This window comes from Mustela lutreola, chromosome 9 (genome assembly GCF_030435805.1).
Source record: "Mustela lutreola isolate mMusLut2 chromosome 9, mMusLut2.pri, whole genome shotgun sequence".
Lineage (NCBI taxonomy): Eukaryota > Metazoa > Chordata > Mammalia > Carnivora > Mustelidae > Mustela > Mustela lutreola.
The window spans coordinates 27,247,240-27,258,489 of record NC_081298.1 but is presented as its reverse complement, the minus strand read 5'-3'; the positions used below and the strand labels follow the sequence as shown (position 1 = coordinate 27,258,489).

General features: G+C 55.1%; 1 protein-coding gene across 1 annotated transcript; it reads left to right on the top strand.

Moving 5' to 3' along the window:
* The first annotated feature begins 1,939 nt into the window (after positions 1–1,939).
* TCF15 (transcription factor 15) lies at positions 1,940–7,570 on the top strand. The gene is made up of 2 exons (XM_059132899.1): positions 1,940–2,569; positions 7,107–7,570. Exons 1-2 carry the CDS (start codon positions 2,039–2,041, stop codon positions 7,179–7,181), a joined length of 606 nt encoding a protein of 201 aa, XP_058988882.1. The 5' UTR covers positions 1,940–2,038; the 3' UTR covers positions 7,182–7,570.
* Positions 7,571–11,250: the final 3,680 nt, after the last annotated feature.

The window sequence follows — 11,250 nt, the reverse complement described above, 5'->3', positions numbered from 1 at the left end:
GCAAGTAAGCCCTCCCCGGCTTCCCGGCCCAGTTCATGCCCTGTTTGGCTTCTCCAACCTGGAGCTGGAATGAGGAGGGGGCCGGACAGAGGAATTTCAAGCTGCCTGAGGACTGAGAGCAGAAGAGAGGGGGAGAAGGGGGAGAAAGCGAAAGTGAAGGGAGCCCGGAGCCCCTGTGAGGAGGCGCCGACAGGGAAGGAAATCTCCCGGTAATAACTCATCGGCTCAGGAAGCAGCAGCCTGGCCTGGGGCTGCGTGTGGGACTAGCCCTGTGGGGAGGGGGCCTGCGCAGGCTCCTTCTCCTCTTCCCCAAAGCCCAGGCTGGCTGGGGTCACGGTCAAATGAGGAGGGGTGGGGGAGCCAGGTGTGGGAACAGAAATTCCCACAGACCCTGGGGCTTGAAGACCTCAGGGGCTGCTCTCCCGACAGCCAAGGGAAACCCTCTAGCTCCCTTCCCCCATTCTGCCCTGGGTAGGAGAAGCCAGGAAAGGAGTGTGGCAGAACTGGGAGTCATCTTCAAAAAACCTGAGGCCCAGAAAGGAAAACAAGCCAAAAACCCATCTAGAAACCCTTTGCCTTCAGTCCCTGTGCCCTCTCTACCACATAGATGCATTCAGGTTGAAGAGAGTTATTTTCAAATCCTAAGGGTACAGGTTGGACCATTCCCCAGGATGGAGCTGGGAAGGGGGCACAGCGTGGAGACCCCAGCCGCCATCAACAGCTCAGTAATTCTTCCCAGGGCCCCCAAGAAAGAGAACATGTCAGACTCAACAATCTAAGGTTTCCCTAAGGAAGGAAGAAAGGAAGGAAGGCAACAAGGAAAGACAGTCACACCTTTCTCTCTCTCTCTCTCTCTCTCTCTCTCTCTCTCTCTCTCTCGGTGCCATTCCGAGGAAAGAGAGGGGCATGGATTTGGAGCCAGAGTGGGATTGTGGAGATTACAGGAAAGTAATCTGTGTTTTATTGGTGGTGAGGGTTAGTAGGCCACGGTGGTGTGGCCTTCACGATGGTGAAGTCAAACAGGCTGTGGCTAAAGCCTCCACTCACCTCTTGTAAGACTGATGGCTAGAGCTCTCTGATCTGTAAATCGGGGATACTCCCCCACAACGTCAACAAGGAGTAGTAAAGATCAGTATAGCCCTCAGCATGGTGGCCAGCACACAGTAAGGCCTCAACCAAAATGTCAATTTCCATGAGGGCAAAGAGTTTGTCACCTTTCTATTCACAGACCTAAAACCATTCCTGACAACGCAGACACCCAAGAAATATTTGTTGGATGAATAAATGAATGAATGAAGTACTGGTTTGTTGTGCTGTTCTTGTCCCCGACCCCCACCCCCGCTTTTTTTTTTTTTTTTAAGTTTGCCGTTGAGGATGTGACACTGTGTAATCCTTATTTGGAAAGATTAGTGTTTCTCTTAAGTGCTCTCCATGGACACCATCCTAATGCAGATTCCTGGGTTTGGTCCCGTTCCAAACCTGCTGAATCAGAACGGGAGGAACCCGGGAATCTGTCATGCCAACAGCCCCCTTCCCCAGCTCTTACACACAAGAAAGCTGCAAAACCACAGTATCAGAACGTGGGGGCGGGAAAACCCCGAGCTGGTTTCTCTGCAACCCTCTTACCGAACGAGGAAACAGCCTTGAGAGTCTCTCTGCGGGTCTAGACCGAAGATAAAGAGTCCAGACCTGGGCACACCCCATCCCAGCCACCCAGACACCCCCCCGCCCCAAACTCCCCAGACACTTGCCCGGCTCGCTTGCGCTGCCTGGAGCCTTCAGGGCGGGCGGCTTGGCTCCCGGGCTGCTTTCAACCTGGGGAACGGGGGCGGTGGGCGCTTCGCCATTGGCCGGAGCGCGAAGGGCGCCTCCCCATTGGCCAGGGCGGCGGCCTCCGCCCCCGCCGGGGCGGCCTCGTGATTGGCCCCTCCCCGGCTATAAGGCGGCGGCCGGCGGGGCCGTGGGAGCGCGCGAGAGCGCACGGCGGGGCGCGGCAGACGCTGAGACGCTGCGCACGGAGAGACACGGCCCCGCGCCGATGGCGTTCGCGCTGCTGCGCCCCGTCGGCGCGCACGTGCTGTACCCGGACGTGCGGCTGCTAAGCGAGGACGAGGAGAACCGCAGCGAGAGCGACGCGTCCGACCAGTCGTTTGGCTGCTGCGAGGGGCTGGAGGCGGCGCGGCGCGGCCCGGGCCCCGGGGGCGGGCGGCGGGCGAGCGGCGGCGGCGGCGGCGGCGCGGGTCCTGTGGTGGTGGTGCGACAGCGGCAGGCGGCCAACGCGCGGGAGCGGGACCGCACACAGAGCGTGAACACGGCCTTCACAGCGCTGCGCACGCTCATCCCCACCGAGCCGGTGGACCGCAAGCTGTCCAAGATCGAGACGCTACGCCTGGCGTCCAGCTACATCGCGCACCTGGCCAACGTGCTGCTGCTGGGCGACGCTGCCGACGACGGGCAGCCGTGCTTCCGTGCGGCCGGCAGTGCCAAGAGCGCGGTCCCCGCCGCCCCCGACGGCGGCCGCCAGCCGCGCTCCATCTGCACCTTCTGCCTCAGCAACCAGCGCAAAGGGGTGAGTGCGCGGAGCCCCAGGACTGTAGCCGCGGATCGGGGGTTAGCGGGGGACGGGGCCTCCTAGGGAAGCAGAAGAGGAGCGGAGACCCCAACGAAGAGAGGGGGAAGAGACAGGAAGTTTGTCGGGGGCTGCGGCGCTCCAAGCCCAGGGTTTGATGTGGAACAGAACCACTCGCTCCAAGTCCCCCAAACAGAAGTGGTGCGGGAAAGCCCAGAAAACGGAGATGGCTCCTTGAAGGGCACCCCTTTAACTGAAGGTGTGCTGGGGAAAGAGCGTGAGAAGTAGTTAGAAAGGCCATCATTTTATTAAGCGCTTCCCAGGTGCGAGCTGCATTCCTCCTCCTCTTTGACCCTCACGAGAACTCCCAGGCAGGTAGTTATTCTGCCCATTTTATCACAGATGAGGATCTGAGGCTCAGGGGGGTGTGATCGCATGCCCGCATTTGCTCACCTGGGAAGCCACAACGCAGGTTTTGTTGCTTGCTGGTCCACGTTTGCCATGAACTTCCCCCACCAGTAAAATAATTGTCCGCCATCCTAAGACTTGACCCAAAGGCAGGAGACTGAGAAGAGGAAACACGCACCTCCAACTAAAAATCTGAGATGGCCAGCTAATGAGCAGTAGGAGTGAAGAAGGGGGTCTTCACAAAAGGGATAGAGAGTGGGGGCGAGGTCACCATTGAGTCAGCTGGATGGAGCTGGAGCTGAGCTCCTGTGGTGTGTCCCCCCACAGAAGGATGAGAACCAGCCTGGTAGGGGGCGGAGGGGGCTGAGTAACTGCAGAGGTTGAAAGGGAGCTCTCCTGGTTGGAAGTTTCTCCTCCTGCTTAGGCCCCAAGGAGCCTGCTTCATCCCCTACCTTTCCCTCTCTTGTCCTAGCCTTCTCCTACAGTAGGGAAGCTGGTCTGAAATGAAAGCTTTGGATTCCAGCAGCTAGTATTTACATATGGAGGTAGTGAGACTGGGGGATCCCCTGACTGAACCACAGCCTTTTGGAAAGTGAAAGGGCACAGAGAATTAGAGTCAGACTCTGAGTCCCCCACTCTTTGGTTCTTATAGCCGCTCTAGGCCCCCTGCTTCACTCTGTCCCGGGGAAGCCCATGTGCCCTGGCCCCAGACTGTCTTCTTCTGACTCATCAGACTCCCAGCCTGGCCTCTCACCCCCATGGCTGCTTCAGATTCCCTGACTAAGTCGTCTCAGGCTCTGCCTGACTTGTACCCTGCCAACTCCCAGCTGTGGGCCCCGGCTGGTGTTCCAGGTGGTGTGGGAAAGCCAGGTGGGCCTTCATGTACCTGGTCTGGGATGCAGAGGGCTGGCCGGGCCCTTGGTGATAACCCTCGGACTGCCCTTCACCTGTTCCCTCAGTTCAGCCAACCTTATCTACCCAATAGCTGTCTTTTGTTGGCTCTGAGAACATTCCCAGAGAAGCAGGTCGTGGGGCCCCACCCACAGTCATGAATTCCCAGGGCCAGGGCAAGGGAATGGGGATGAAGACAGGGAGGCCACAGTCTCCTGGTGGGAAGGCAGAGCACCAAGAGACTGTGGGAGCCCAGAGGAAGCTCCCAGCTAGGGGCTGAATTCCTGACACATGCTTGGGAACAGGCAGACAGATGAGTGGATAGGGAAAAGTGTTCTAGGAGCAGGGCACCCCAAGAGTTGGAGTCAGAAAACATGATATAGAGAAGGAAGGGGAAAGACGTTGAAGGTGGCAGAGCACAGAGGGGAGGCAGTCGTGATGGGCACTGATTTCCTGGGCTAAGCACTCATCACCCATTAAAACCCCTTAGTGGCAGAGGTGCTCTGGTGGCCCCCACCTGCTTAGAGACGCTGTCCATGATGGAGTGAGGGTTTGAACTCAAGCCTGCCTGATTGGGAAGTGGGAAAGGTTATTGGGGAGGGAGGGCAGGGGGCTGGCGAGTTATAACCGCAGGCCTGCGGGAGAAGTCACATCTGCTATGCACCCACACTTGCAGCGGGGCAGGGTGGGGGGCCTTCTCTGCTGGGTTCAGCCTGTCCTGTGGATCATAGGGATTTATTCGCCTGGGTCTGGCTGTTTCCCCGCGATCTGTTACAGGACCAAGAACCTAGCCAAATTTGGCTGCAGAAGCCATGCTTTCCCCCACAGGCTCCTCTGGGAATAGGCAAGAGGGGCGATCCTGGCCAGCTCTGGCCCCTCGAAGGCTCAACTGAAAGAAAATGGACTCTCATGGAGCCACTGCAGGGTCCCCCTTCTGAGCTCAGGGGGCCAGAGAGCTCCAAGGCCCAGATTCTGCTGCTTAACTCTGAGCCACCCCCTCCCTCCCACATGGCTAGTCTGAGGACGGGGTCACAAGGGACCACCAGGCTCTCTGTAGGATTTTTCTGTCTAAGGAGGGGTCAAGTGTGGTTCTTTAGAAATAGCAAGTGGGAGACGGAAGGAGGGTTCTTGTCTCTACTGTTTCCCCCTTTGTCACTCGGAGTTGGGGGTGGGTAGGATCATCTTGGAAAGCACCCCCGCCGCCCAGCTGGCGTACACAGTTCAGGCACAGAGAGGGGCACAGAGGGTGGGGGGGAGGCAAGGAGGTACCCTCACTGGCTGATGCCGATAATGATACTTGTGAATATCTACTTGAACGCTTTATCTGTGTGTCTGACACGGTACTAAGGGCTTTAACTAGCTGAATGCGTATGATCGTCACCGTGACTTTGCTTTACACACGGGGAGACAGGCTCAGTGCGGTGAAGTCACCTGCCCATGGGTAGTCCATGGCAGAGCAGGGATTGAAGCCTGGATCCATTTCACTCAAGCCCTACTCAGCTTCCCAGAGCCCTGGGCACTGACTTTCTCGGGGACAGAGAAGTGGGGTCCTGGTCAGGGTCCCTTCTAAGTGCGTTTGGCTGTCTGCAAGCCTCTTTCACAGCTGCGTCTGCAACAGCCTGCACCCTGGGATGGCAGCAGAATCATTTCGACCCCATTTTGTAGATGAGGACACAATCTCAGGGAGGCCAATAGTCCCAGCATTAGCATGAGACTGGGGTCTCCTGATGACTGCCAGACTTGGCTGAGAGATGGCTCCCCCTGTCCCTGAGGTCGTGAAAGAGTGGGAGGCGGGTTTTTTAATCCCCCAACACTACACCCCCTCCCCCCCACGCCTGTCCCCCCTTCTCAGCCACTCCTGCCAGATTTGTCTGAGAAGCCTAAGCCCCGGGCTCTGCTGGGACTGTGGCCTCAGCCCTCAAAATAGCCCTGCCTGTGAATGAACACGTTGTCCCTGGGCCCAGAGAGCCTCGAGGGAGGCTGGGCTCACATCTGGATGGATCTGCCCCAACCTGGGCCCAGGACGGAGGGGGCAGGGGGCAGAGCTCCCAGATGGTTGGCTATTTCTCTAGATGGCTAAGAAGGAGGCCTGTCCCCCCATCTCCTAGCCAGGCTCGGTGGGGTGAGCATTGACGGTGGGATTTCAGACACCAGCAGGTCCTGGAGGCAGAACTGCAAGACAACTCGGATTTCTAGCCCAACTTTTTTTTAACCAACTGGCTGGGTGCCTCTCGGCTTGGCCTTAAGCGGCTGGAGGCCTCAACAGAGGGGTGCTCTAATGCCTGGGACCTCACTGACTTACAGCGAGGATGATAGCCCCACATCAGACCTCAGATCACCAGATAGGGATGGTCCCTGCGGGCTGAGGGACAGGTGGCTTCAGGGGTGCCACCATGAGCTCATCTCCCAGTGAGCAGCACGGATTCAAGGGGCAGTAGTTGGCACCCACTCATGTTGGGCTCAGGGCTACAACCAGGATTATGGAGTGAGGACGTTTTCCCTACTCCTCCCTCAGCTCCCAGCCTGAGGGGGGAACAAAAAGAAACTCCGTCTTCCCCTTCCAAGTTTCTCCCAGTTAAAATATCCCCGGAAGTGCTGGGTAATGGCAGGAATAGAGAAACCTTCCCAGGGAGACAGGACCAGAGTGCGTGTTCCTGGCAGAGAGAAGGCCCTGAATGAAGGCAGGGAGGCTAGAAATCCACAGTCTACTTTGGAAGGTTGATGCGTAAGCCACTGGGCATACAATCAGGCAGTTAGGAGGACCACTGTGGAGTTCATTTGTTTTACCATTTAATATCATTTTAAATGTATTGGGTTTTTAAAAAAAAAAAAAAAAAGCAACAAATTACATAAAATGAAATTACAAGAAACAAAAAGAGTAAAAAAGTACATCGCATTAAAAAGAAAGAACGAAAGAGAGAAAACCTCCTTCCCACCCATCATGCCTTGTCCCCCATGAAATCCCTGTCCTCTGAGGAAACCTGTTAGCAATTTCCCATGTGCCCTTCTCTCCAGACGTCTCAGCACACAGGAACATTCACTCAGTTCTTGCCTTTGTCCTTAAATGCAGTTGTCTCTCCATCATTCCCTGTCAGTCACAAAGACTCCCTTTGGCGTTCTGCTGTGGAGAACTTCATTGTGCGGCCGTGATTTATTTATCAAGTCCCCTGTTGCTGGACACACAGGTTAGTTCCAGTGTTCACGGTGACCTGACCGAACTTTCTCTTTCCTCTTGCAGGGCGGCCGTCGTGACCTGGGGGGCAGCTGCTTGAAGGTGAGGGGGGTGACCCCCCTCCGAGTGCCGCGGAGATGAGCCTAGACCCCTGTGGCATTTGTTCCAAGCAGGACCCTGGAGAAGAAGGCCAGAGGCCAGCCACTGGTTAAACAGGGGAGAAGACCCCAGGAGCCCAATGCAAACCTCTTTCGTGTTGGGACCAGGAAACAATGGTCTGGGCCCATGACCCTGTGGGCAGGCTCCCTGGGACATCTCCACTGCACCCCAGAGAGCTATGAGGACCCAGCCCGCCAGCCCCAGCCCTGGCCGGTCAGAGACAAGGCTGAACTTTTGGAAAAACAAAGACTGTTGGTGACAGAGGATGTGTGCATATCTGTGAATGAGTGTGGGGATGTGTGTGTGTGTGTGTAAGAGAGAGAGAGAATTGGTGGGTTTAAAATAAAAAAGTATTTTTAAATAAAAGATGTTCCCAGCTGAAGAATGGTGATGGGGGGTTGGGTGAGGACTAGGGACATCAGAGGTCAGAGGCGGCCCCTCTCCTAGACTTGGCAGAGGCCCAGATGTCACAGGTGCTGCCCTCTGCCCTGAAGGGGGTGGGGCTGTGGGACGGGAATGGGGGGGCAGGAGGGGAGGCAGGAGGACCGTCTCCAGAAGTCAAGATAACCAGACTTCACAGTCTTCTTGAACAGCCCTTAGCTGTCTGTGGCGGTTGGTCAAGAAATCTTAATCTGATTTATTTTTGAGTAAGGAATCTATTGATCCGCACAGTACAGACTTCAAGAGGTACGAGAGGAAATACAGGGAAGCTTCCCTTCTTTGTGCCCTCCAGCCACCAGCTCTCCCTTCAGGCAGCCTTAGCCGCCACATTTTGTGATCGGTCCCATTCCCAGATCTTGTCCCATTCCCTATGAATAGCCAAGCAAGGACAGAAATATATGTATATGTTAACTTTCTCCCACTCTTTACACAAACAATAGTGTGTTGTCCGTGCTTTCTGCACCTTGCACTGCTCTCCCTGACCTAGGTCGGCTGTCATCCCAAGTCAGCACGCAAAGGTAAAGGATGGCCTCGTCCGTTTAGTAACTGTGTGTTCCGCCTGATGAATGTTCTATACTGTAACCTCTCCCTTATCCGTGTTTTTGCAGACGGGGCCGTGTAGGCATGCAGCTCCCACACATGCAAGTGAATGTACTAATGGGATGTTCTTACCCCTGTTTTAGCTGAGATGATTTGGAGGAATAGTGTGACCCCCCCCCAAGGCATATGGCAGGATGATGAGGTGAGGTCTGTCCACCCCTAAAGCCTTCCCCGGCCCTGGAGATGCCCCACTGGAGTGCCAGCCCCCCAGGGCCCCGATGCTTCTCTAGCAGGCCTGCAAGGTGAGGGCTGGTGTTTCCCCATCTTACAGATTCAGTCACGATGGTGATGGGGACAGCTGGGCGGTACAGCCAAGTGCCTTCGGCTCTCTGGCTGGAACAGTCCCTTCGAGGCCAGAATCAGAGAGGCTCAGGAGGCTGGAGGTAAGGAAAGGTGGCCAAGCCAGGCAGCCACCCTTGCCTCTGGGTACACTCATGCCTATTTGAAAAATGAATTTAACAAACACTTTTATTTAGTGTTTACTGACAGACGCCTGGCCAGAGTCCATGCTTGTATCCACTCTGCTCTACGTTTGACCTTTTGACTGAGCCCGAGATGGGGCTGCCCGTTCCGCAGACTAACAGATACTGAGCACGGTCTCCATGCCAGACCCCACAGCGGAGAGCCAGACCCACCCCTATCTGCCTCACAGACGAAAACCGAGGCCCCGGGAGAACAAGAGGGTCAGTCCAGGTTGGAGTGGCCATGAAACCACCACATTTAACCTCTTTGGTGAGAAGTAGAGTAAGGAGGGCCCCAAGGGGCTGAGGTCCAGCCCGGGAGATCTTTCCACGCACCCTCTACCCCATGTCCCGTGGGTTCCAGGGACATGGGGCTTGCCTATCCTGTCCCAGTGTAGTCATGCTTCCCCCTGGGGGAGCTAATTAGGAAAGCACATTGTGCTCCCTGTGTCTGCCCAGGGCCAGGCAGCCCCTGGCAAAGCCATAGGAAAGGACTGTGACTTGTCAATGGCAGGAAACCTGGAGCGGGGACAGCAGACACTTGGGTGCTGGGGGCTGGAGGCCCACTTCTGCCACCAGATTTGCTGGGTGACCCCAGAGAAATCGCACGACCTCCGTCCCAGGCCTCCCCAGGCCAGTCCGTCACCAGCAAGAATAGCTGGGACAGAATGATAAGCATTTTTTTTGCCTTGTTAAATAGTTTTTAATAAACCATTTCTGCATGGGGTAAGTAATCCCATACCTCCCTCTGGCTCCTCCCCAAAGGCAGTGGCTGGAAGTCCTTTCCTGTGTGTCCTTCCAAAAGTGCTCTCTCCTGATCTCTGGTTCTGAAAAGCAGCCATCGGTTTCTCTGCTTCTGTTTTCACTGTAAAACATTTCAGCGCTGCAAGACCCTAGAAATAGCACCCATCCCAAAGATCACCGCAGTTAGCGCTGTCATCCTGCAGAGTTTTTGTAAAACGGACACCGAAACAAGCATGTACAGCGTACTCGGTTACAGCTTTCCCCTGAAGTACAATTCACATGCAAGAAAGTGCACCTGCCAGTAAGTGTGCAGCTCAGTGAGTTTTCACAAGCTGCACACACTCGTGTACCCTGTGTGCAGACCAGGAAGTGGCTGTGAGAGCATCCAGGAGCCTCTCTTGCACTTCTGTTCACACCAGGTTCTTCCCATTGTATTTCCTGTGAAATGGATACACTTACAGAGCCCGCGGCTAAGAGATACCAAAGAGAATAAAACAGCCACACATCTCCCTCCTGCCCAGCCACTGAGTTCCTGTTCTGGGAGACAATTACTCTTCATCAGGGTCTCGGGGATTCCTGCAGGAACAGGCTTTGCCTCAATAGGCAAGCCACACAGACATTGTTTTCCCACACAAGCGGCGGCCTTGCACACACACTGTTTCGCACCAAAAAAGAAAGCCCCTTCAGACTTGGTCCACGGCTGCACAGTTCGCCATCTCATGCACTTTGCCGCTTACAGGCACCCCTGAGCCTCGGTTCAGCCAGGCCACCTGAGACCCTAAAGGGGAGGCTTAGATTTCTGGTTGCAATCTCTACCCAAAATTTCTTAGACACTAGGAACACCGACGTGAAAATGGTCTCCGAGGCCCCCATTTCACAATGAAGGGACTGAGTCAGTCCAGGAGAAGCAGCCTCCCTCGGGTCTCCCAGTGAGTCCCTGGCCCTCCTGGGTCCCTAGGAACCCGGGTAGCCTCCATGACCCACAGGGCTTTCTTCCCAAATTTCATAACCACAGGTGGAAGACCTCAGAGGTTGCCCGTGGCAATGAGGGATGCCAAAGCCCAGAGAAGAACACCAGTGGGCCACCGTTGTGCAATTTTGGGATCTGAGCAGGACTGAGAAGGCAGCACCCCTTCCTCCAGGCAGGGCTCCTCTACTGCCTAAACTCCCCTCACTGGTCCTCCATTTTATTGGCCCTCCATTTTATGAGGCTCCTGTTAGGTTAAAAAACACCAAAAAACAAAAAAATTCCAAAAATGTGTGGTAGATTTAGCAGGTTAACTCTTAAGCATCCACACACGGTCACAAATACAAAGCATTATCATGAGAATATCAAATAGAGGATTTACAGGGGCACTGGGTGAAGCGTCTGCCTTTGGCTCAGGTCATGGTCCCCAGATCCTAGGATCAAGTCCCACATCAGGCTCCCAGCTCAGTGGGGAGTCTGCTTCTCCCTCTGCCTCTCCCCCTGCTCATACCCTCTCTTTCTTGCTCTCTCAAATAAGACCTTTTAAAATATATATATATAAATTGAAGATTTACAAAACTATCAATTTACAAGACATACAGGTTAAGTTAAATGTCTGCATCTCCTTCTGCCGTGTGTTTTACCTCATGTGGATATGGTTTCCAGAGTTGAGACCCGGAAAACAAAATGCAGGACGTGACCCTGAACTGGGTCCGCAAGCCCCGGGTATGGCAGGGGAGAGGGGGATATGCTAGAGAAGACAGATGACAAAGTCAGAATAAGAACAATAGATTGGATAAAAGTACTGGAGCAACGTTCCATTTTTCGAATTTGCTAA